This window comes from Ichthyophthirius multifiliis (assembly GCF_000220395.1).
Source record: "Ichthyophthirius multifiliis unplaced genomic scaffold scaff_1120509251244, whole genome shotgun sequence".
NCBI lineage: Eukaryota > Ciliophora > Oligohymenophorea > Hymenostomatida > Ichthyophthirius > Ichthyophthirius multifiliis.
The window spans coordinates 35,091-62,428 of NW_004086063.1; the positions used below are offsets into that span (position 1 = coordinate 35,091).

At 16.5% G+C, this 27,338-nt stretch overlaps 3 protein-coding genes across 3 annotated transcripts, besides 34 other annotated features; 2 read left to right on the top strand and 1 right to left on the bottom strand. All coding sequences in view use genetic code 6, as the record gives it.

The window, feature by feature from the left end:
- The first annotated feature begins 934 nt into the window (after window positions 1-934).
- Window positions 935-985: a microsatellite.
- Window positions 986-1,284: 299 nt separating this feature from the next.
- Window positions 1,285-1,356: a microsatellite.
- A 457-nt stretch (window positions 1,357-1,813) lies between these two features.
- Window positions 1,814-1,887: a microsatellite.
- Window positions 1,832-1,908: a microsatellite.
- Window positions 1,835-1,908: a microsatellite.
- Window positions 1,845-1,886: a microsatellite.
- Window positions 1,845-1,912: a microsatellite.
- Window positions 1,913-2,001: 89 nt separating this feature from the next.
- Window positions 2,002-2,075: a microsatellite.
- Window positions 2,004-2,060: a microsatellite.
- A 64-nt stretch (window positions 2,076-2,139) lies between the features above and the next one.
- Window positions 2,140-2,214: a microsatellite.
- Window positions 2,215-2,336: 122 nt separating this feature from the next.
- Window positions 2,337-2,392: a microsatellite.
- Window positions 2,354-2,388: a microsatellite.
- A 144-nt stretch (window positions 2,393-2,536) lies between the features above and the next one.
- IMG5_167320 (kinesin motor domain protein) lies at window positions 2,537-6,563 on the bottom strand (the record flags this gene model as incomplete). Its single annotated transcript, XM_004030067.1, has 10 exons — window positions 2,537-2,587; window positions 3,543-3,596; window positions 3,671-3,809; window positions 3,853-3,959; window positions 4,035-4,132; window positions 4,206-4,685; window positions 4,744-5,020; window positions 5,078-5,178; window positions 5,298-6,110; window positions 6,542-6,563. 10 exons carry the CDS (start codon window positions 6,561-6,563, stop codon window positions 2,537-2,539), a joined length of 2,142 nt encoding a protein of 713 aa, XP_004030115.1.
- Window positions 3,487-3,517: a microsatellite.
- Window positions 4,136-4,201: a microsatellite.
- A 356-nt stretch (window positions 6,564-6,919) lies between the features above and the next one.
- Window positions 6,920-6,975: a microsatellite.
- Window positions 6,951-7,002: a microsatellite.
- A 442-nt stretch (window positions 7,003-7,444) lies between these two features.
- Window positions 7,445-7,497: a microsatellite.
- A 5,978-nt stretch (window positions 7,498-13,475) lies between these two features.
- Window positions 13,476-13,525: a microsatellite.
- Window positions 13,526-13,795: 270 nt separating this feature from the next.
- On the top strand, window positions 13,796-15,149 carry IMG5_167330 (membrane protein tms1, putative; the record flags this gene model as incomplete). The annotated part of the gene is made up of 2 exons (XM_004030068.1): window positions 13,796-14,744; window positions 14,809-15,149. 2 exons carry the CDS (start codon window positions 13,796-13,798, stop codon window positions 15,147-15,149), a joined length of 1,290 nt encoding a protein of 429 aa, XP_004030116.1.
- A 6,770-nt stretch (window positions 15,150-21,919) lies between these two features.
- Window positions 21,920-22,032: a microsatellite.
- Window positions 21,922-21,980: a microsatellite.
- Window positions 21,969-22,034: a microsatellite.
- Window positions 22,035-22,041: 7 nt separating this feature from the next.
- Window positions 22,042-22,080: a microsatellite.
- Window positions 22,081-22,112: 32 nt separating this feature from the next.
- Window positions 22,113-22,306: a microsatellite.
- Window positions 22,281-22,319: a microsatellite.
- Window positions 22,319-22,436: a microsatellite.
- Window positions 22,437-22,549: 113 nt separating this feature from the next.
- Window positions 22,550-22,622: a microsatellite.
- A 327-nt stretch (window positions 22,623-22,949) lies between these two features.
- Window positions 22,950-23,966, top strand: IMG5_167340 (hypothetical protein). Its single transcript, XM_004030069.1, has one exon. It carries the CDS (start codon window positions 23,163-23,165, stop codon window positions 23,694-23,696), a length of 534 nt encoding a protein of 177 aa, XP_004030117.1. The 5' UTR covers window positions 22,950-23,162; the 3' UTR covers window positions 23,697-23,966.
- Window positions 23,967-24,237: 271 nt separating this feature from the next.
- Window positions 24,238-24,293: a microsatellite.
- Window positions 24,238-24,306: a microsatellite.
- Window positions 24,295-24,358: a microsatellite.
- Window positions 24,359-24,959: 601 nt separating this feature from the next.
- Window positions 24,960-25,007: a microsatellite.
- Window positions 25,008-26,136: 1,129 nt separating this feature from the next.
- Window positions 26,137-26,188: a microsatellite.
- A 23-nt stretch (window positions 26,189-26,211) lies between these two features.
- Window positions 26,212-26,272: a microsatellite.
- Window positions 26,226-26,279: a microsatellite.
- A 955-nt stretch (window positions 26,280-27,234) lies between these two features.
- Window positions 27,235-27,295: a microsatellite.
- The last annotated feature ends 43 nt before the right edge of the window (window positions 27,296-27,338 follow it).

Consider the following 27,338-nt stretch of genomic DNA (forward strand, 5'->3'; position numbering starts at 1 on the left):
AAAGTCATAACCTTTAACTTTTTATAGTAATTTTATTAATTTTTTATAATTTATTCAAATTTTAATTAAAAAATATGTTTTCTTAAAAGTGTAACTATTAAAAAAAAATGATGTCTTATTACAAAGAAAAATTTATTTTTTTATAAATATTTTATTTGCATAAAATATATTAAATTATTATATTTTGTAACTTATTTATAATATTATTAATTAATTTTACATTCTTAATTAAAATTATTATTAATCTATATATCAACTTTTTCATTCATTATTATACATATTATTTGCCTATTACATTCGTATATATTATTTATTCCTATTATTTTTTCTGTAATTTATTTTAAATAATAAACAAAAAATTAGGTGAGAAAAAATTTATAATTTTTTTCTTTTTGTTGATTGAGTTTTCAAAAAAATTATAAAAAACATAATTTGATAAAGTAATAATTTAATGTAAAATACTTTAAAAATTTATTAATTTTTATTTTTAATAATCCTTAAATTTAAATAGAAAATTCCCAGCCAATATTTTGATTTCTAGACTTTAAGGTAGTTTTATTATATTTTTCACTATTTCTGTTTTTTAATTATAGTTGTGATTATAATATTTTATTTTATTTTTAATTTTTTGGTTTATTGACATTTATTTAATTTTTTTGATTTATATATAATCCTTTTATAAAATATAATCAGATATTAGCAAATTAGATCTTTCATATTTTATCTATTTTCAAGAAATTCAGTAATTTTGATTAGAAAAGCAATAAAAATTTTAATTTTTTTATAGTTTCTAATCATTTAAACTTTTAAAATTCATATATAATTTTTTTTAAAAAAAATCAGGTTTATTTTATTAAACTTAACTTTTTTTGAATTAAGGGAGTATTTCTTGATTGAAATATTTTAAAAACTAGTAATTAATATAAAAAACATTAAATAAGAATAAAATTAAAAAAATAAACAATAAAAATAAGAATAAAAATAATTAATATTAACAAAATTAAACAATAAAAATATTAATTTATATAAAATATATTTATTAAAATTATATATTTTGGTTTAAATATCGAAATTTTTTATAATTTTTATATTGAGAAAGGATTAACTTATAATTAAACCTTCAAGTCACTGGATAACTGGATAATATTTTTTTTGTTTATTAACTTCTAATGTTAATTGAGATTAAGTAAATCCATTATTAGATCGTAACTATTATAAAGATATTTAAATGAATAATGTATATAAACTAAAATATATTATAAAAAAATATAAAATATATATTTTATATTAATATAAATTAATATTAAAATAAATTAAATATAAAATTAATCTATACATAAAATTAATAATAATAAATTTGTATTTTAAATTTTTATATGTCGCAATATTATATATTTTTAATATTTTAATAATTAGATTTGTAATTTGATTATAATATACTCTTAAAATATAAAATAAAAGATAAATATAATACTATATTTATGTTATTATTTTATGTTTTATAATTTTAAATAGAAAAAAATTATATAAAATAAAATCATAAATTTTATTATTTATTGTAATTTAATATTGAAAAATCAAATATTTATATCATCTATTAAATTAAAATATAATAATTATTTATCATAATAAATTTTCTTTGTTTTATATTTGAATATAGATCCGATCATATATATGTATATATAAAATATCTTTTTTTTATATATAAAATAAGCTTTATAAAAATTAAAAATATATATATGATTTTTGTTTCTATTTTATACTTTAATTTTATTTATTTATTAAAAAAAGTATGTATTATTTTTTTTAATTAATTTTTATTATTATTATATTATTTTTATATATTTTTTTTATTTTTTCTTTTTATTTATATATTTCTTTTTTTTTGTTCTTTTGTTTTTATATATTATTTAATATATAATATTTTACCCAAATTAATTTTAATATTAAATTAATTTTTTTAATTTTTTTTTTTGTATAAAAATTTATAAATTATATAACATTTATTTTTATAATAATATATTATATTTAAAATTTTATATTTATAAAATATATTTATTATTTTTAATTTATATACAAATGTAATTAATATAAAATATTCAATTCATAAAATTTGTTTAGATTGCATATAATATCTTATCTATTTATTTTAATTATATATCTATTTTCTATTATTTTTATTTTATATTAATTTTTTATTTATTATTATTATATTAATTAGATATGAAATAATTTCTTTTAATATTATATAAACCTTACATATAATAATGATATATATTATTATTTACAAAAAATTTAATATAAGGAATATAAAAATTAATTAAAGAAAATAATTAAATATTTATTTCTAATATATTTTTAATTATATTTATTTTATAATATATATTTTATATTTCATTTTTTCATAGTTGGAGAAATTTCTTTATTAGATGCATTAGTATTTATAAAAGATATTTTTAACATACTTTTTTTTATTTTAGCTTCATATGAAACATTTAGATTACTTTGATATTTTTTTAACTCTTAAATAATTTATTCAACTTCTGTATATGAGATAACCTATGTTTTTTTTATAAGTGCAGTAAACCTAATTAAAATTATATTAATAAATATATTAAAAAAGAAAAAAAACTTATTAATTTATTCATTAATAATTTCGTTTAATTTTATTTTTAAAAAATCATAATCATTTTATCTTCTCATCATTTCTTTTTAATTTTATTCTTTTATAGCATTTACAGAATTTTACCAACTTTCGTTTTCTTATTTTAAATTATTTCTTAATGTATTTTCCATTTGTTCATATAAAATTTTTAATTATTTAAAGTTTTTTCTTTCAACCATTAATGCTTCTTTGTAAGATTCTGATTTTGTTTATTCCATCTAATATTCACTTTAAATCATTAGAATCTTATTTTAAAGGCGTGTATTTTCTTTAAGTAATTCTTAATCATATTGAACTTACGCGGCTTATTAATCAAAATCAATTAGGTTTTTTTTATTCTATTAAAGGAGTTATTTTATTAAATTATTTTTTTCTTTTATATCAATTATTGCGTTTTCATATGTTAAAGGGAATATATTTTTTTCTGCATTTTCTATTTCTATTATATTATTTATTTAAAATTTCAATGTTAAAAATTAATTTTAAATATAAATATTTATTTTTACATTGCTTGTACTATTATTAAACTTTGTCAATAATTTAAGAAGCTATTCCACTTAATTTTAGCATTTATTATTCTACGAAAATATTTTTCCTTTATCCAAATTTGCTTAATCCTTATTCGTCTTTTTATGCACGTAAAGAAATCAAAGGAGGAATTATTTTACTTTTTTATTTCTAATTATTAACATTTATTGAAGTACTCTAAGTTTTTTAAAAAGTATCCATACCTAAAACGACATCCTCTATTTATCTTCTTATTGTTTTACTATTTTGCGTGCATTCGTCAATCACTTTTTCAAGCCTTTTTATGTGTTTTTATTATATTTTAATTACATTATTTTTTAATTATGTCTTTCCATAATCTATTACTTACTTCCATTCTAAAGCGCTTAACGTCCTTAGTAAATTTTAATTTACTATATGTGAACTATATTAGTTTTATTTTAATAAAAATATTTTTATTTTTTACTTTATTATTAGTTTTTTTAATTATATTATAACAAACTCAGGAGATATTTATTCTTTTGACATAGCTTCTTCTATTTTTTAAGGAAATTCAAGTAATTTTTTTATGTTTTCTGCATTTTGATTATATTCAAATGATTTAATTAATTTATCATTATTCTCTTCAAATTATTTTCTTTTATTATTTTTTTATAATTTAATTTATATGATTTTTTTACAAAGAGTATGTTTCACTATTATTACCATCATTATCATCAACAAGTACATTGTCATCTATAACATCTAACGAAAAATTTCTAACTTTTTAAATATCAGTATTAATAGCCTGAATATTATTTTATATATTTTTATAATAAAAAAATAATAAGAATAAATAAATATTTAGATTAGTTATAATTACACTAAAATTCAGTTTCATATTATTATTGAAATAGTCAGCTAATTTTATTTCTGATAAATTTAATTTGGTTTTTAATAAATCATCAAATTTCTAATCACCTTTTATTTTATTATTTTTTTCATATAAAAATATGTTTTTTTTTTTTTTCCAAAAAAAATATTATTTTTATACATAAATTCTTTTTTTCGTTCAGCAATTACTAATTTGATTATTCTAATTTGTAAATTTAATCAATTAGTTTTTAAATTTATTTCTAAAGAATTTCTAATTAAAATTTATTAAAACTATTTTTATTAACTTCCTTAGAATGAAGTGTATAAAGTGAATTTTTTTCATTTAGTGCTTCACTCAATTAATTCTAAATTATAATACTTTACTATTTGCTTTATAGAAATTCAATTTCAAGTTACTTATATTTTTCTTCCAAATCAGTAATATTTTATTTCTAGGTATTAATAATATCTTCTTTAATTTTCAATTTTGCTTATAGCAAATCACCTCCCATTCTAAAAAAACCATTATCTTATAATCCTAAATCACTTCCTAAACCTGATCCTTAAATGTTGACTGGAGTAATTTATGAATTCCCAACTTAAGAACTTATTAAACTAATTTTATTTTGAATTTCTAAAAGAGCATCAAGTTCTGATTCTTAAATAAATTAAAATAAATATGTCTACACTAAGAAATATATTAATATTTTACATACTTATATTTTCTATTTTATTGCATTTAGCTTAAGAGGGTATTTAATCCAAATCAACTCTAATGTCTCCTACAACTTTTCGAAAGTTTTAATAGATCGATTTATATTATACTAGTTCTTGCTTTAATAATTCTATTGTTTATTTTAAAGATTCAGCAGAATGAGTAAAATTAACTTTGAAATGATTTTTTATTGTCTTTGCCCTTGTTGCGAACTTTAAAGATGAAATAGTATCGTCTATAAACTTAGAATGCATTGAACAAGTAACAATTAAAGAAGTCTTTATTTTAAAGAAAATAAATATATTTTCATTTAAATAAAAAAAAGAATAATATACTTTATAATTTCCTCCTAAAGATTCCTATAAAATTCTTGTTAATTTCGAATCTCTATAAGGAATATGTTCTTATCCTGTAGTTAGAGAATGAATAACTTTTCCTAAAAAAAAACAAAATATTATAAAATAGTATAATTTTACTATATTCACTATTATTATAAAAAAAAACGAACATAATATAGAATTTCTAATATAAATAAATAAATATAAATTAAAATACCCAGACAAGTTAAGGATAAATTAATTTTAATAGCTTCTTCTAAACCTTCACCAACAACTCCACTTTTAGACACTTTTTCACATCCAGCAAGATCAATCAGGTTAAGTTTACCATTTTTTTCAGCTCCATTAGGAAATTTTTGACAAATCTAAACCATAAAAATAGTATGAGATCTAGAACTATACTCATTAAGTTTAGTAGATCTTGTTTATCTATTATTATATCCAAAATTGATCACATCAATTAGTTCATTTTCATCTTAAATAAGTTTTTGGGTAAGTCCTTAAATAAAAATTCCTTTTTAAGGATTTTCTTTTATTTTAAGTTCTACTTTTTCATCTTGTATAATATTAAGACTATCATGAAGATTTTCTTTATAAATTTCGAGCATAGAACATTTAATAATATATTCTGCATCTGTTTCATCATTATTAACATAATCAAATAACTAATCACACATTCTAGGAATTATTCCTTATTATTTTTAATCATCGATGTTTCCAAACATAGTGAAAGATTTTCCACTTCCAGAAACACCGTAAGCAAAGATAGTTCCATTATAGCCAATGAGGACATCATTAACAACTTGAACTGCGATTTCTTGATAAATATTTTCTTAAGTAGACTCAAAAGGGAAGATTTTATCAAGCATATATACTTAAGTATCATTAACTATTTTTACTGATTATGAATTTATTATTTCTATTGCATTATAGCCTAATCCATTCATATTTAAATCTACTTCTGCTTAATTATTAGGTCTAAATCTGACATATGTTTTAACGTTTCCATTTTCTTGTTAATTAGTAGAACCTTAGTTAATTTATGTGAATGTTTGCTAGTTTTATGATTAGTTTTGCTAAAACTAAAATACTTATTTATTTTTATTATCCTTTTATATAGATAGTCTTTTTGGGGTAGAAGCTGCAGATTAATTTTATGAAGAATTGCTATCTGTGCCTAATTTCAAGTTTTTTTTAAATAATTATTAAGCTACATTTATCCCTTTTAAGCCTTATAATTTATCGTTTTCAAAATTATCCATAGAAATGTCTTTCTCTTCTAGTATTTTTACGTAATTTATAATTTTTTAACAAGGAATTTCCTAAAATGGAAATTAACTTTAGTTCTAATTAATTGAAATAGATATATTAGGAATTTCGTCAGCATACTAAGATTTATGATTTAATTATATTGATTCTTTCTTTTCTCTTTATTCGTTTATTATTACTTATTTTTATGACTTTTTCTTTTATCGGAGTTCATCTGTTATTGGTTAATCTTCTACTGTAAAGTTTTTTATTATTTCCTTCGACTATTAAGGTAATAAATATTAAGATTTTTACAATCTTTAAGTACTACTTTTTTGAATACTATTTACATTTCGTTTAGATGAAATTTATAAACTTATTTATTTATATGTTAGTAAATCATTATTTAATCTTTTAGATGGCGAAACATAATTTGTTTTTTCATTATTTTTACTATTTGTACCTAACTTTTGTTTTATCATATTCATTTTTTAGATTTCTTTATTTTGAGTTTATTAATCTTTTATTTATAAATTGTATTTTTTGCTTTATTAAAATAGAAATATAAAATTTATTTATTGCTTTTATTTAATTTATTAATATATATATATAATATTTTTAATTTATTTATAAATATTTTTATTTTAAGAAATTTTTATTAAATAAATATTTTTTAAATATTATAAATAAAATTCAAGTATTGTATTTATTTAATAAAGTCTATATTTAAATATATTTCTATAAAAAATAATAAAATAATTGAAATAAATTAAAGCTTAGTGTTAAAATAATTATATAAAATAAATTTTGTATTGTTTTATAATTTTTATCATATTAAATCTTAAAAAAATATAAGTGTAAAAAAAGACAAATTAATACATGTTTGGTATTTTCTTTTTTTTATATTATTTAATATAATTTATGTGGTTAAAATTATTTTTAACAAAATTACAAATAAAAATAAAATAAAATATTTAATATTATAAAATATTAATGTTTAATAAGTATATTTGAATATGTAATATTATTAGTTAAACTTTTAAATAAAATTACTATATTTTATTTAATATATATAAAATTAAGAAAAAAATTATAAAATAAATTTATATTTAAAAAAAATATTAAAATTATGTTTAATAATTAAATTTAAAATATTTTTATTAATTAAAAAAAAGTATATGGAAGCTTAGTTTTATATTCCTGATTAATATAAACCGTTTTTACCACATCTACTTTCTTTGATAGTTTTACTTATATTTATAGCACAAGTTTTTTTTACATATTATTTATAATCAGAATGTAAAAAAAAAAATATGCAAAAAATATTAAATATATTTATATTTGATTTTAATAAAAAATAACACATAAATTAATTTAAAAGAATCATTACTTGATAAAACATATTTGTTAATTGCAGCAATATCTTTGCTATTATTTTTTAAAAGTTTAGAAAAAGCGGTATGCTTAGATCCAGGATATGTTCAATAAGGAGTAAAATTTAAAAATATAAAAAAATAACCAAAATAAGGATGAAGAAAATGATTAGATAATATCAAATATAACTGAAGAAGAATTAATTAAAAAAAGATATTGTAAAATTTGCAAAATATTTAAACCAGAAAGAGCAAGCCATTGTTCGAAATGCAAAAGATGTGTCCTTCATATGGATCACCACTGTGTTTGGACTGGTAATTGTGTAGGTTTTTTGAATAGAAAATATTTCATTTTAGTTCTTTTTTGGGGTTTTTTTTCACTTTTTGTATCTCTTATTTTTGGATTAAGATATTTACCTTCAGTTATTAAAGATTTAATTGTATATATTATTTAATTTTATAAACATTTTTTTTAAATTTTAAAGTATGACTATGAATAATATGAAATTTTTTGGTTTTTCATTAATTTTTTTTAGTTTTCAATTTTTTTAGGCGGAGTTACAAATACTTTAGGTTTTTTTCAATTAAATAATAAATATTTTAATATTTTTTTTTTAAAAAAAGGTTTATTTATTTTCTTATTATAACATTTAAAATTAGTTTATTTAAATTTGTCAACTTTAGAATAAATAAAAAGAATTTAAGTAACAATACATATAAATATATTTATAATTTTAAAATAATAAAAAATAGTAATCAGATTATGATTTGGTAAAAATTAATAATATCTTTATTTTTTTTAGATTGAAATAATTAAATAGGGAACTTTATAAAATTTTCAATTTTATTTTGGTAAAAATATATTCTCTTGGTTGTTACCTTATGGATAACCTCTAGGAGATGGATATAATTGGAAAAAAAAAATACATTAAGTAATATTAAACATATATTTTTGTATTTTATATTTATAATTTTAATAAAGGAAAGAAAATGAGATAATTTTATAATATATTTCAAAGCAATTAGCTTTAAAATGTTTTTATCCTACAAATACTAATATATTTTTTTTAATTTTTTTTTCTAAAATAATTTGTAATAAAAAATATTGGATAATGTGTTTAATTTTAAAAAGATATTTTTTAACATTTATATTTAATTATAACTTTTAAATAAATTAAATAAGGCAAATTTTTAATATTATATAAATAAAATAATTTTATTATTTTTATAAAAGAATATATATTTAAATTTTTGTTATAATCAAAATAAAATATCGTATTAAAAAAAATGAACTAACTAGAGGAATAGTTACCAATATTTTAAATATGTAATTAAAATTAAAAATAATAATAATAAAATTAAAATATAAATAAAGTTGATTTAAAAACTGACATTATTTATTAGACAAATAAATTTTATTAATCTGATAGTTGCTTAATTTGTAGTTGTAAAGAATAATTAAGTGCATGGTAATAAAAACAATATAAAAATTAAAAAAATAAATAAATAAAGCTATTTATGTGGGAAATCAGTATGCGAAGTATGCAAAAGAAGATATATAAATGATTAAAAAGCATGTGATTTATGTTTTATGAAATATTTCAATATATAATTAGAAAAAGAAGAGAAGCATAACTTAAAAATATGGAAAATGATATAATTAAAGAAACAGGAATAAAAAATAAGCTATTAGAAGAATTAAGTGAAAATAATTAAAGTGAAACGGATAATTATTAAGAAAAAATAAATGAAAAACATGATAAACTTAATAAAATATAAAAAGAGAATAAATTTTTTAAAGAATAAATAGATTAATAAGTTGAATAAATAAACTTATATTCAGAAGTTTTCAAGTAAAAGAATGAAGAGAATAACAATCTAAAGTAATAAAAATATATTTTGAAAACAAGAATTGTAAATATTAATAGCTAAATTGATTTATAAAATAATATTTTGAATCAAAAAATAAATTAAAATAATATTCTTTTGAAATAATTATATAAAATATAATCTACAAAATCATTTGCTGATTGTAATAAACCTATAAATAATATAGATTTTGAAGAACACTTTATTGAAAGTGGGGAAGATGATGATGAAGAAGATGAAAAAAATCATAAAAATATTATTTTAGAAAAAGAAAATATTTAATAAGATAATTAAAAAAAATAACTAGAAAACTAATATGAATAAAATAATAAAAAAGAGGAACAAATTGAACAATCTTAATAATAAATCACAAATGCTTCTTCTTTAGATTAATTATCTTTAAATTAAAAAATTAGTAATTAAAATATATAATAAATAGAAAAGAATCAAGAAATTAGAGATAGCATATAAGTAGTAAAAACTAAATTATCAAAAGTTTATTCAATAAACGAAAGCCAAAAAAAAAGCATTTATTAATCCGAAATACAAAAAGAGTTTAATAACTAATAAACTGTAAATAAATAATCAATAATATAAAATAATGATATAAATTAAAATTAAAAGACAAATGAAAAAAAATGTTTATGTGTTTTAATATGAAAAAAAATATAAATAAATATATTTAAAATATATATAACATTTATTATTTTTTAAAAATTAAATACATATTATTATATATTTTTTTTTCTCTTTCTTAAATATATATTAAAAAAAATCCATAATAAAAAAAATGTCTACATTATACTATGAACCAGATATTTTAGAAAGAATGGACGCTATAAATTAAATAAACGATTATCGCAAAATATATATATCCGAATTTCTCCAAATTCTATAAGATCGTGCTAAGCTTGAGCTTTTTTATTCCAGATCATTAGAAAGATTAACCACCTAATTAAACCAACTACCTATAATTTAAGCAAATAATCCAACAAGTAATTTAATAAGTGCAATAAAAACTATTTTTATGTCCCAGAGCGAACAAAGTAAGTAATTCGCAAATTGTATTTCAACTGAAATAATATCCTAATTTCCAAAATAATAAACCACATACAATATAAATAACATTGCAGTTCGCCACGAATAAGAGCTTCCAAAAAATATTCAAACATTTGATAAATTAAGGAAATAATATTAAAATATGACCTAAGCATTGAATAAAAAAGCTCAGTAAATGTCATGTAATAGCCTCAATCTGTAATAAATGTCTAAAAATAAAAATTTATAGCCCCAAGAGTTACATAAAGCATAAAAAGAACACTAAAATGAATTATTAATACTAGAATGCATGAATAGATAATGCTAAAATGCAGAAAAAGAATTATAAAATTTCATTTAAAAATACAATAATTATATTGACCAATATTTCTTAGACGTTGCAAAAGTGGAAGAAGAAATAATTGTCTAAGAGAAAAACTAAAGGTAAAATTTGCACGATTTGATAATGAAATTTCTTGTTTTTATGATTTCATAAGTAAGAAATTTGTAATATGATGTTGATAGAATTACAAATAAAGTGCAAGATATAGACATAAATTTTGGCTTAAATGCTTTTTTGAGTGAAAACCTATAGAATTCGAAATAAAAAGGATTAAATTTGCCACACAAACCTTTACTCTCGAAACTTAATTTCGATAATTTTAAAATCTCATTTAACGTTCAGGAAAATCTTAAACCTGAATTGATTATTAAAAAAAACGGGATTGAAAATTATCCTTATTCCAATAAAATCTTAGATAATAATTCAAATTTATAATTAAAATAAGTAGCTATTTAATAGTAAACATCATTATAAAATTCTGATTTTTATTAAAGTCAAAATTAATAAAAAACTTAATAAAATAATAAATAATAGCAATAATAATAATAATTAATTTAATATATAAAATAAGATACTATATAAAAGCAAATTGAATTTTAAAATAAAAACGCTACAAATAAGTCATTTTCAGAAGAATATTTTGAATATATATTTAATAAAATATGGTTTAATAATGAAATATTATTTTAAGAAACAAATGAAATAAAAAGGCTTTTAACTGAAAAAGAATCTGATAGAAAAATTTTCGTAATTGTTTATAAGAAATTCTTTTAAGAAAAATAAAATGAATTTTTAAAAAAGAATATTTTTTCTAATAAAAATTTGGCAGTTTAGATTTAATTAAATTCTGATGGTTATACATCTTTTATGAAGGTTCTTTATACTTCTTTATATATTTTTGATTAGTTTTGTTGTTTTAGATATATTTCTTCTATTTTAGATGTTAATAAATTTCTTTTTAAAGTAATAAAACCTCCTGATGATCAAATAGAAGTACTTTAGAGAATATATTTGAATCAAGGCTTATTCGAGCACCCTTTTTTTAATAAAAACTAGGAAGAATTATAAAAAATAATAAAGAAAACAATAATTAAAATATCCAAAGAATATAATAATAAAATTGCAGAAAATGCAATACTAGATTAAGTAAAAGAAGAAGAAAACATTTCCGAACAAGAATACGTTTTTGCTAATTTGAAAGAAGTTTTAACACAATTTATTAAGTTTAAAATTTAAAAATAAACTTTAAATAATATCCTAAATGATTAAAGTATTGAGTTAGAAGTTGTTCTGTAAAACAAGTATATGCAAAAATTAAAAACTTTTCTTTAAGAATCTTAGCTTGATGATGATCTTAGTATTATTATTTTAGAAAAAAATATTTCTGAAGAAGAAAAGAAAAGTGAATTAAAAGATGAAAATTATTATGATGAAGAAGAGAAATAAAATGTCGAAAAATATGCTAAATATTTTTAATGAAAAAATAAAAAAAATATTATACAAATATATATTTTATAATTAATAAAACTATATTTTAAAAATTTAATATTCAAAAAAAAAAAAAAATTCAAATGAATTATATAGTTGAAAACAATGAAGATTTTGAAGATGATATAGAAATTTATCAATAATATTTATAAAAAATAGATTAAGCATTAATAGAAAGCAGTTAATATACCTAAAATATAATTAATGATGAAAATTATTAAAAATATACTAATATTAATTAATAACAAATTTAAAATTTTAATTAGAATAATTTGTAAACAATTTAAGAAGAAAATTTGTCAAACGAAGACGATATCAGTTAAGGTAAAAAGTCTGAAAGAAATTATTCTTAGAATGATTAGATCATATTGCAGTACGATTAAATCATTATAAATTAAGATTAAATATTTTAGGAAAATACTAATAATAAATAGGTTGTTAAAATAAACTTAAAATAATAAGCAGTTATTAATGATAAATACATTTAATTAAATAAACTTTAAGCAGAAAAGCTTAAAGTTGAAAGAGAAAAATATTCAAAAAGTTTGAGAGAAAGCGCAAACAAAAAAGAGTAAAAAAAAGTAAAAATTAATTTTTCTACTAATGGACATTTTAATTTTTAATATGAAAATTTCCATGATGAAAATGAATCTTATTTAAAAATATATATGCAAAAAAAGAAAATTAAAAATAATCAATAAATAAATAATAAAAATAAGTAAAAAACTATAAAATAAGACAAGTATAGTTTTTAATTATATTTTATGATTATTTTTACTTTTTTTCAAAAAAAAATAGAATAGCTGAAAATAATTAAATGTGTTAACTAAATGCAAAATATTAATAAAAAATACAGCATTATCATTCTAAATTTTAACAACATTCTTAAAAAAATTAATTTAACTCTTCTTATTTTTCTCCTTCTAAAATATAAAATATGTAATATATTTATATATATATGAAATTTATTTTAATTTTAATAAAGAGACAATTAGTAAAATGAAAAAAAATTGTTTGATTTTTCAAAAGTAATATATTAAAAAATAATTAAAAATAATAATTTTAAATAGAATAATTTAAAAGAATTTCTTTCTTACAATAATTTAAAAACTCTTCAATTTTGAAATTTTGTATGAGAAAACATAAAAAAATAATATTGTTAATTATTAATCAAAAAAAAAAAATATTAAACTATATATATAAAAAAAATCATTTATAATATTAAAAATTATCTAATAAAATAAGGTAAAAGATAATCTATATTATATTCCTGTATAAATAAAAAATATAAATAAATATATATTATTATAAATAAATAAATAATTAATACTTAATAAGAAATAGCATTTATAATAAATGTGTGTTGGAATAGCATTAGAAGCAGCCTGCTGTGCTGGTAAAGAATTCTGTAGTGTAATATGCACGTTTTTCAAATGTTGTTGCAAAATGACAATGTCTCAATAAATAAGATTATCTTATGTTATTTTAAACTCGTTATTATTCGCATTTACAATAATAGTTCTTCATTATATTCGAGATTTATTTAGTTATTTTGCTCGTTATTTGCATTGTCCAGAAGCTTCAGGAGGTCAAAGCTAATGCTTAGGTTCAAGTTCTGTATATAGAATGAGTTTTGCATTAGCAATATTATATTTGGCAGTTTTAATTGCAGTTTACGCAAGAAACTAATGTAGTAAATTATTTAATGAAGGACTTTGGTGCATAAAAATAAGTGCAGTTTTAGGAATGTATATTTCTTTTATGTTTGTTTCAGATTCTTTTTTTAATGGATATAGAGTTTTTGCTTAAGTTTTTGGAGGTTTTTATTTACTTTTTCAAACGATAATTCTTATTGATATTTTTTACCTTTGGGGATAAAATTGGAAAGCTAAATATGACGAAGTGGAAGCTTAAAATGCAGAAAATAACTCTTCATTTAACCTTTATGGAATTCTTTTGATTGGAATAACTCTTTCCTTATATACAGCCTCGATTTTATTAAATGCTTATAATTTTATTTGGTTTAAAGGATGCTAATTTAATATTATCGTTAATGCTTTAAATTTACTGCTTGTTATTAGTATCACCTTTGTATAATTTTTAGGGTTTAATCCTTCAGGTTCTTTACTTACCAGTTCTGCAATGTCATTCTATATCACTTTCTTGGCTTTTAGTGGGTAACTTTCATCTGAAAGTGGATGTAATTCAGCAATTTCAAGTAATGCCATTTTTGCAATCGAACTTTCTGTAGGAGTCGCTTTTTTGTTGGTGACTTTACTCTATCTTAGTTTTGTTAAAAAAAATAGTAAGTTTAATATTTAGATTAATGAAGAGTAAAATATTGAAAACTAAGTTATTTTTTTTTTAAGTAAATAATATTTAAAATTAATAAAATAAAAAGGAAGATTTGGAAAAAGAATAAGCATCATTAGTATAAAATTAATAATAACTAAATCAATAATAAGATGAATTAGAAATATATAAAAATACAAATAATTATATAATTTTTCATATGGTAATGTTTGTTTCTTCCATTTATTGTGCTATGCTTATTACTAATTGGGGAGGCTCGAGTCTAAATAATTTCACTATTTATCAACCTTCCTAAACTTCTTATTGGATTAAAATTATTTGTTCTTGGATTTCTTCTATTCTTTATATTTGGACATTAATTGCGCCTCGTGTTTTTCCAAACAGAGATTTTTCATGAAAAAAATAAAATAATAATTAAATATTTTTAATTTTTTTTAAAAGTATAGAGTATGTATTTTTATATATTTTTATTAATATATCATATATTAAGATTTAATATTTTATTTCTTATTTAAATGTAATATTATTTATTTATTTAAATCTATTTTCCATCAACTATTTAATCAATATTGGATTTTTCTGCGAAAACACCGAAATTATTAAAATTTTCTGTAATTAATTAGTTTATTTAGAAAAAGCTTACAAGCTAATCTAATAAAGCAACTTCTTATTCCAAATCAATACTCAAATTTTAACTTTAAAAACTAGTATGCATCTTCATTTTAATCAAATGATTGATTTCTCTAATAACATTTCTCAAATACTTTCCTTATTAAATATACAAATCTTCTAAATCTGCAAAATTATTATCAAAAATTTAATTTTCTCCTAAAAAATCTTAATATTTATCTTTCCATGCAACAAAACTATCTTAATATTTTTACTTGTATTCTAAAATTATATTTTTTATTTTTCCAAAATTATCTGAATTTTAATAAGACATCCAATTTTTTAAATTTAAAAAATTTACCTAATTCTCACACATGTTTGCCAGTTTTTTTATTTTCACAACTGAATTTTTAAAAAGAAGGTAAGCCATTTTTTCTTTCAAAAGTGGACTTTCAATAATATTTGAATTTTCCAAATTTTAAGCCAATTTATAAGCAAATCTACAAAAGTTAATTTAAGCTAAAACAAGTGCTTCATTATTTACGTTTAATCCGGTATTTTATTAATATATTTCATTATTTTTTTCTTTCAATATGTTTTCTTATGTATTATTTCCAAGCATAACACTATTACTTCTTTACACTTCTTCACAATTATGTAAATTTTATTCATCAAACCCATTCTAAAACGACTTAGATTATCCACTTCTAATAGGAGCTTTTTGTAAAAAAAGAGGATGATATTTTATTTCTTCGATTCCGATTCTTTATTTTTCATCGATTTATAAACATTTTATAATAAAGTCTTTTGATTCATTTGAAATTTACATATAATCTGGAAATTCAAAAGGTTAATTTAAAATTTTATACTATAATTCCTATTCATTTTCAGCATTCCAAGGAGGAATTCCGTATAAAAGCTCAAAATATAAAATGGCAATAGACCAAATATCACTTTTAGCAGAATATTCATTCCTAGTAAGGCTTTCAGGGCACATATAAATAGGTGTACCAACTGTATAATAATATTTATAAGGAGGGTCATCAGTAAATTTTGCAAATCCAAAATCAGCAATTTTAAAAACTCCATCTTTAATAAGTATGTTTGCAGGTTTAATATCTCTATGTATAATATTATTTTTAACCAAATCTTTATATCCATTTATAATATGAGTTAATATCTTTAAAGCTTATTCTTCTTTTAAATGTTTGTAATAGTATAAAAGATCTTTTAAATCTCCTTAATTACAAAATTCAGTTATTATATATGTATTGTTGTTTGTTTAAAATATATCATGTAACTTCAAAATATTAGGATTGTTTATTTTCTATAACTTACGGAGAACTTACGTTTCTCTATTTAGTAAATATTTATGGACTTCATTTGTCATTAATTTTAAGTCTATTACTTTTATTGCTGAAAATTCATTAATGTTTTCTTATTTGCCTTTAAATACTTAAGAACTATATCCTTAACCGATTAAATCACTTAGTAAATATGAATAGTTTTCTATATGCTTTCGTTACATTAATAAAGGATGATGTTTTTGTACTATTTTTTGTTAAGTATTTAAATTGTGATAGGTCTTTTTTAAATATATTTTAATTTTAATTTTTGCTTTTATTTTTATTTTATTTAAACTTGTAAATTATGAACAGAATACTGAGGATGTGGGTTATATTAGTGCATTTTTATTTTTTACATTTTTTTTAACTATTATAATTTGTTATTTAATAAAATAAAAATAAAAATTTAGTAAAAAACAATGTTTTGGTTTTATTTTTTATTTATTTTATTAACTTATAAATATAATTAGTTATTAAATAAAATTTAATGTATTAAAAAAATATTATAAATAAGCATGCAGCATGCATGCTTATTTATAATTATTTTTATGTAAAATTAATTATTGAATTATCTCTCCTTAATTTTTTATAAATAATAATTGTTTTGTTATTAAGATTAATAAATTAAGTAAAGTATTAATAAAAATTTTTATATCTATATAATATAATTATTATATTTGATAATAATTGTTAATTATTCTTTTGATATATAGAATTATTATAATACTTATCAAAATAATTTTATAAAAAGTTTAGTAAATTAGAATTAACTATTTTTGTTAAAATAAATAAAAATAATAGTTTTTAAAAATATATAAAAATTCAAAATTTTTATATAAAAATTATAGTTAATTTATCCTCTCCTGTTATAAAAAAATAGAGTAGAAAAATCTTTTTAAAAAAATTCTCAAGAAATAATATAAAATCTGTCTAAATCTTAAAATTGAGAACTAATATCATCAAAAATGTCACACATATTTAAATCAACCCTTTCACTTTATTATTTATAATATTTTTAGTCTCTAGAAGTCCAAGCATAATTAGCTTGCTTGATGAGTTATTTTTTATAATATAGGTTTTATTTACACTAATGATAAATTTTACTCAAATATTCTTATTCGACTTCTTATTCAACCTTTGGAAGAAAATTAAAATCATTTCCAATTTATTTTTAGAAATTTTCTTCAACAAAATATTAAATTTTCAATAATTAAGTTTCTCGTAAAACATTATAATTACGATCACTTTACAAGGAAAAGAGAGGGCTTTATGTGAAAATACTTTAAATAACACCTGAAAAAATAATAATAAATAGAGGAATCATTTAAAATATTCCTCCTAATTTATTTTACTTTTACTATTATTATTATTAATTATTTTGTTATTATCCTCTTCTTTATTACTACCTATTATACATATAAGTTCTTTAAAATTTCATTGACCCACCTCCAAAAATAAAATTAAATATGTCTTCTGCATCCACATAATCATCATTATATTATTATTAATAATGCTTATAATGCTGTTCGGGTTCTTCGCTTCCTGTTTAATCATAAAATGCCCTTTTTTCTGTATTTGTAAGACAATCATAAGCTTAAGCTATTTTTTTAAAAACTTCTTATGCCCCAGGAAGTTTTAATTTATCTGGATGGTATTTTAAAGCTAATTTTTTATATGCTTTCTTTATGTCATCTTCCGAAGCATTTTTCTCTACACCTAAGATTTCATAAAAATCCTTTATTTATAACATCCTTTTTACATCTTCTTAACTTATTAATATTCGTTTTTGCGGATCACTCATATTTTTAATATATATTTATAAATATTATTTTGTTAAATTATTAATTTAAATTAAAAAATTTTATATGCATGTAATAATAATTATTTTAGTTTTAAGCTCTTATAAATATTTAAATATTAAATAATATTTTAAAAATAAGTAGTTTTATATGTATGTCTTTAAAAAATTTAAATAATTTTATATTTTGTTCTTTATAAAATCTTTGTAATATAATGCAAAACTAGCTTTTCATAAATATTTTTAAATTAATAATAATCAATATTATTTTATTTTAAATACCATTTATAGATATTTTAGTATATAATTGCTTCATATTTGTATATTTTATGCTTGAAATAAAATAAAATATTATAAAAAATAATTTTTGTAAATTTATATATGAAGAGTTTCGAAAAGTTATATTTCATTAAAACACATATAAACTAAAATTCAAATATAAATGTATTTATTTTTGATTATGATTATACATTAAATGTTTATTTGATAAAAAAAAAACTATACATTACAATATATATTTATACATAGTTATTTATTTATTACTCTCTCTCATATAACTTAAATTTTAAAAATTTTTAGATTATGAAATATATTATTAAATTCCTTAAAAAAACTGAAGATATCTCCCCCTCCCTTATTTTATATATTATAATAATCATAAAATATAATTTTATATTAAGGTAAATCTATATACATAATAAAATATTAATTTATATATTTAATTTATCTAATAATCATATTATAAAAATATTGAAAATAGTTATCTTTTATAATATAAAAATATTTTTTTTGATAAAAAAAAATATAATAAAAGATACCCCGCGGTATATTAATTGACTATTATATTTTAAAATTAAAATATTTTTTTGTATTAGTAAATAATTCTTAAAAAATATTTTTACATATTAATATCAATTTTAATCATATATAATTTTTATTTTAAATCTTTTACAATATAATTTGAAATATATTAATTTATTTTTACATAACTTACTCTATATTTTTTTTTATGTAATTTTATTTAAAAAACTTAATCAAAATAAAAATCTTTGATTTATTTTTTCACATTTTTTTTGTTTTTGTTTGTTAAAGTTTTAAAATAAAAAATAATAAAAAAAAAATCAAGTATATATATATATATTTAAATAAAATAAATAAAATCAAAATATTTTAAAAGTCAATTAATACTAGAAAAACTTTAAATATTTTGATTATGATCTTCATCTTATTATTATTTTTCTTATTATAATTATTATACTTCTATCTATTAAGAAATGCTTTTTCCCATTTTATCCAAATTAAATCCCTCAATATCAAAATTATTAACAGACTAAAAGCTTAAATCATATTTAGGTGAGTTAGTGATAATTGGATATTCTAAATACAAATTATTAGTCGCATTATCTTTATCTTATTATTTATATAAAGGACTAAACATAATATAATTTTAGTAATTGCTATTATTTATAAAGCTATTATTATTTATACCTTAATTAGTAATATTTTCATATATTGCGTCATTATTATTAATATTTTAATGCAATTCTTCTTTACTATTTTTAAAATAAGACATAAAGTCATTGCTTTTATCTAATGTTTATAATTAATTAAGAGATTTTATTTTTAATTCTTAAGATGAATTTAAATTTTAAATCTGCATATTATTGTTTTTTTATTCGACATAACTATTGTCAGCACAAATTCTTTTTAAATTTGTATTTTCAAATTATTAAAGGCTTTACTTTTCTCCATTATTTAATTGAATATAATTTCCTTTTTTCTAAATATACCCTTAAATTATTTATTCTAATAATATTTTATTTGTAGGATCATTGTCATCTAATATTTATTGTATCAATTTCTGTACTGAATTTAAATCTTGCTTCTTCTTATTTAATGTTAATGAAACTATTCCTGCATTATTATGTGTGTTATTATTATTGCTAATCTTTTATGTTTAATATTAAAATTAGGATAAGTAATTAATAATTATTTTATACATTAATGGCTTATATATCTTAATTTATAATTTTTCTTTATTAATTATTTTCTTAAAATATTAGTTTATCTATATTTTTTAAAATTCCTTATTTACTCTGTTCTTAAAATAAATTATTATTATCAATTTCATCGAAAATTTCTTTATTTTTAAATATTATTTAAATAAAATTTAAAATAATTTTATTTTTAAAAAATTACATAAATTTTTCTTATTTTAATTATAATAATTCAATTGCATATTCTAATTATTATTAAATTGATTATTTACACTTTAATGATTAAATTATTTTGAGAAAAACATTAACAACATAAACAATCTTTCCGCTCTCTTTTCGTCAATTTCACTATAAAATAATAAACTATTATAATTAAACCAAAAAACAATATAATTTACTTTTATTTCCTTATTTCATCCCATAAAATTTTATTTTCTTTCAATAACTATTCATGTTATTAAATAAGCATTTGTATTGCAACGTCTAAATCATGTTATTTATTTTTAAAATTAAGAATTTCATTTAAAAAATTATTATAATCTTATTTAAATGATCCTTAAAAATCTTATTAATCAGTAAATAAGTTTAAATGATCATCTTAACCTAAAAATTATTTTGTAATACTATTATTTTCCTTATTATTAAAATGTATTAAATCATCATTAAAATTATTGCTATTATCATTATTTTTTCTTTTTATTTCTGAAAGTAAATACCTTTTATTTTTTAAAAAAAAATTATACATAAAATACTATTAAATATTTAAATTTACTTATTTCCCTTTTGAAATAATAGATTTTTATATTCAGTATCGCCTCTTTCATTTCTTACTTTATGAAAATCATACATATTTAACTTTTTATAATAATAAATTAATTATTATATTTGAATAAATCTACTTATCGCACAAAAGAAGCATAATTATTGTGTTTAAAATATTATGGCAATAATTAGTCACGAAACGTATTTAGTTTTTTTATCAAAAATGATTTTCCATCTTCACTCCAACAAACTATATTATGATAATCTTCATTCTTTTATAAAAAAATTATTAATTAATAAAAAGTAAAATAAAAAAAAATACTTCTAACATTTCATATGTTTTAAGTAAAAAAGTGGGAATTGAACTTCTAGTTCTGCTTTATATATGCTTTTTATGGGATTATTTTAAGAAATAGGGAGTAAATTATATCATAAAAGGGTAATCTTTATAATAATGAAAAAAAAAAAAAAATTATTTTTATTATTAATTTTTATAAAAAATTTTCTAATTCTTGATATTTAATAAAGCTGTAAAAAATAAAAATAAATATAATATAATAAATACAAAAATAAAGATGTTAAGACAAAAAAAAAATATATAATAAAAAGTTTAAATATTTAATTAAAAAAAATGAAATATATTGATAATAAGAATAAAAAAAATTATTAATTAAAATAGAAATTAATTAAAAATTTATTATATTAAAAAAAAATTATTATAATAATAGAAATAATAATATTAAAAAAAAAAATTATATAAGAAAAAAAAAAAATTTAATATATATATATATATATATATATATATATATATATATAATTAAAAAATATAAAAATTAATATATTAAATTATAAAATAATTATAATAATAAAAATAAAATACAAAATAATAATAAAATAATAATAATAATAATAATAATAATAATTATAATACTAATAATTATAATAATAATAATAATAATAATAATAATTATATTATAAATAAATATAAAAAAAATATAATATATATAATAATAAATTAATTATAAAAATTATATAATAATAAAACATTAATATAAATATTAAATTTTTTTTAATAATCTTAATTTATATTTATAATAATTTTTTTATTTATATTTTTTAAATTATATTTATATCTATAAAATCTTAATTTAATTATTATAATATATTAATTTTTATAATCTTTTTTCTTATAAATAATTTAATCATATTAATTTATTAATAATATATTAGAAAAAATATACATTATATATATAAAAATTATTTAATTAAATATCTTTTTAATTTCAATAAATATTAAATAAAAATTTTATGAAAGATAATAAATATTAAATAAATTTTTTTGAAAGATAATAAATATTTTTATTATTTATTATATCTAAAAAATAAAAATTATATTTTTTTTTAATCTAAAGAAAAAAAAAAATGATAAATTCATTAAATTTAACTACAAAATTAGGCTTATTTATAAAAATTCAATTTTAATTTGCTAAGTTTCCAGCATCTAAGTAAATACTAGCTGATAAAAAATTAGGATTTACACGTTTTATGCCAAATGAATCGTTTAAGGATGATTTGTATTTTCCTTTAGAAAACTTAATACATTTATAAGCTTTTGAAGATGTAAAAATATATAAAATTTTAATAAGTCAATAATCCATTAAAAAAGTTAATAAATCATATAAAATAAAATCCTAATTTAACAATAGAAGCTCGTCCTTTATGTACTTTATTATATAGAATTGCAGAGCAAGGTAGGAATGAACCAAAAGTATTTGAAGAACTAGAAAAACACTTATATAAATATAAAGAAAATATTTCATACAGATGCGCTTTTGGTGGCTTATATGCAAGTTATAAATCTAATTATGCAAGTCCATATATGATTTAATTTTTTGAAGATGAATTTATAAGGACTAAAGAAGAAGCGAGTAAAAAAAATATAAAAAAATAATAAAAATATGTTTTAAAAAGATGCTTTTGAGGCTGTTTAATTACTTAAAGCTTTTAGTTTTAATAATACTAAATCTCATAATTACAAAGAATAATTTTTCCTTTAATATTTAAAACCTATAATCGTAAATAATTTTAAATAAGTGAAGAATTTTAACTTTAATTTATTCGATTTATTTACAGGTAATAAAATTATTTCTTTTAAATATAATTAAAAAAAACAGGTTTATTCGATAATAAAATATTTGACGAAGAAATATGGGAATAAGTTTTAAAAGTAATTCCTTATAGGAAAGGACAAACTTAATTAGAAAGAGTAACAACTGTATACGAGATTTTATAAAATATATAAGAAAACAAATTATTAAAGTAAGATGTATCTAAATATTTAGGTTTTGTTAGATATAAACTAAAAAACAAACCAGATTTTAAATGGATTTATAATTTAAAAGAATAAAGAATCTATACTTATGATGAAATGATAGAAAAAAGAGAACATTACCAGTATAAAAATTAAGCTTAACATAAATATAGAAAGAGCAATAAAGAATATGTTGAAAGATATGAACTTTCAAAATCAGATAAAAAAAAATTTCTTGCTGAAGAAGCAGATTAAGAAAAATAAGTTCAATTAGAAACACTTGTTTACGAAATGTTTGAAAAAAAAAATCAAGGAGAACTTAAAGATGATGATGATTTCAAAACAATAACAGGAAAATATGATGACATTATTAAAGAATTATAACAGTTAGAAAAATAAAAAAAAACTGAACAAAAAAATGAAGAGGATGAAGAAGATAAAGGAGAGGTAGAAGAAGAAGAAGAATAAGAATAGGAAAATTAAGAATATTCAGAAGACATAAGTTTATCAAGGAAAAAATGAAACAATTATAATTAACCAAAAAAAATACTTTCTATTTTTTTATTAATAATAATTATATTTAATTATGTATTTTATATGTAAAATTAAAGTTTATTTAAAAATATAATTAAAAAATAATATAATTTAATTTATTTTTTATCTAAAATATAATAAAATAAAATAAAATAATATAAAAAAAAGATGAATATAAAATAAAGTATATATATAAATATATATATATATATATATATATATATAATTATATATATATATTAAATATATTTTTTTTAAATATTTATACAAATAATTATTATTTTTTAAAAATTTCATTTATATAATTTTATGTTTATTATTATTTAAAAATTTAACATTTAATATTTAAAACCTATTTATAACTAATGTATTATTTATTTTTAATTATAAATATAATATAAGTAAATATTTTAATTCCTATAATTTTTAGTTTAAAATTATTGTATCAGGCATATTATTTTATTTTTAATAATACTAAATTATTTATTAATTACTTGTTATTTTTGAATATTAAATATTTTGTTTTGTTTACTTTTTTATATATATTTTTTGATATTTTATTTATTTTTAAATATTTTTTATTATAAAATAATAAATTTATTTTTTATTAAAATATTATACTTTTATTGATATAAATTATTTTTGTTATTTAAAAGTTCTAAATATTTTATTTTAGATACCAATTTCATATTAAAAGTTAATTTTATATATGATTTAATATTTTTCATAAAAAAATTTAATTTAATACAATTCTTCTTTAAATGTTTTATATTAAGTATTTATTTTACTATTTTTTTTTTAACAAATTCATAATAAATATTATATATAGAATTACACATCTAATTAATTTTTAATATATTTTTATGTTAAATTAATATTATATTTTATTATAAATTAAAAATATTATTTTTTTAATTTAATTTTTAATCTATAATTTTATAAACAAAAATTAATTATTTTTAATAATTGTTAAAAACATTTTAGATTATAAAAATATTATTAAATAAAAAATTTATTATTTAAAAAAATATAAATTTATATATTCAACAGTTGCAATTTTTTTATCTTTTTTAAATGCTTTCTGTTTAGTCTTATAATTTTTATCCTTTAAATTATTATTTTTTAAATATGTCTATGTTTTATTATTGTATTTTTTCAATTAATTATTAAAATAAATCCTTTTTTTAAATTAAAAATTTTAAAGAATTTTTTTTTACATTTATTCCTTAATTTTCTTTTGCACTTGTATATCTATTAATAGCATCTATATCCTTTTTAAAAAATAGAATATAATAAAAATAATTAGCTTAACTAAAATTTATTTAAAAATAAATAAATAAACTCTTGCAATTCTTTAAACTTCATCAAAATCAACTTATTATTATTCAATCAAATCGATCTTGTTTCCAACAATAGAAAGGACTTTGAAATATATACAAATGAAATAAAGAATTACTAAATAATATTTACAAAAAATTAATATAAAATACTTATATTATCAGGTCCTTTCGTTTAAAGCTCTTTTATCCAAATTTTTAAAGATTCAAAAGATTATTAATTAGTTATATCATACACAATAATTCCAACTTTTGAATCTAAATATTAAGTTAAATAATTATTCTTAATATTAATTTAAAAATATAAAACCTCTATAATATAAAGGGGCAAGTGACTTATACTTTTCTTGTCCAGCAGTATCCCATATCTAAATTTATACTTAAATATTATGTTTCTAATTTTATTTTTTTTATTTTTTATAACTTAAAATTTATATGATTTGCCATCTTTCTAAATTGTTTTATGTTTAAAAGATGCTCCTAAAGTACTTTAAGAATTATCTGAATAATAATCTTATACAAACCTCAATATAATACTACTTTTTCCAACACCTTTTATCATTTTTTTATAATATCAAATAAATATTAATTTTAAATTTTTAGTATAAATTTTTAAAACCTGAATCACCTAATATAACTACTTTGATTTCATCGGCATGCATTTTATAATTAATTTTATAATTATACTTAATATATATATATAAATATATATATATATATACATATATATATATTTATATATTATTAAATTAAAAACTAATTTATAAATAATATATTTTTTTTTATTTAAATATATTAAATATTATTTTTAATTAAATAAAATAAAAAATATTAAAAATAAGATATAATAAATAATATAAATTTATATTTAAGAATTTACGAAGCTATTAAATAAATCGAATTCCAATTTTTTTAGATTTCAATCAAGAATAAAAAATTTTAATAAAATATATATTTGAATTAAATCATTTATATATATATACCTGATTTAATTATGTATTTTTAATAGAATTAGGTACTTAACTTTTAATAATTTTTTCATTATTTTTATAAAAGCTCGATTGAAAATAATAAAAAATTCAAAGAAATGAGTTTTTAAATAAATATAACATAAAAAATATAATAATCTAAAACAATAAATTATAATAAATTTCTAAAAAAAAATAAAAGATTAAATTTTGTATAATATAAAGTTTAATAATACAGAATTAGCGGTAGAATGTTTAAAAAATAAAATATCAATATGCAGAATATAGAAAATTGCAAAAAGTATTTGTGACTTTAATTTTACAATCGATATGTTAAATAGTTTAGGCGACTAATAAACTCATAAATAGCTGAAAAGTTAATAATTATTAGCTTTGTAATAAATGATTTAAAAAATAAAAAAAGAGTTTTTTAAATATTAAAAAATCGATTAATACGATAATATAAAGAAAGTTATTATTTTAATTAGAAAAAGTCTAAAACATATTAAAATTGTAGTGAAAACTGAAAAAAATATAATAATAACGATTATATTTTATATTTTCGTTTATTTAGATATAAATAAAATTGTTTAGAATTAAGTATTTCTAATTATCAACAATATTTTTATTTTATCATTAAAAATAAATTATAAATTAAAATTAGAATCTATACATTGAATATTTTAAAAATAATAAAAAACTTTATTTTATTATATATTTTATTTTAAAATGTTTACTTTTTGTATTAAAATTTGTTATTTTCATATTTGTCTTTATGTAGATTTAATAAAGTTTTGATCTATTTGCTTATATTTTTGATTTAATTAAATATAATAATTTTTATTCTAATTTATTAAAATATAATTTTTCTTTATTAATTATAATTAAATTTACAATTATAATTTAAGATATCACTATTAAAAT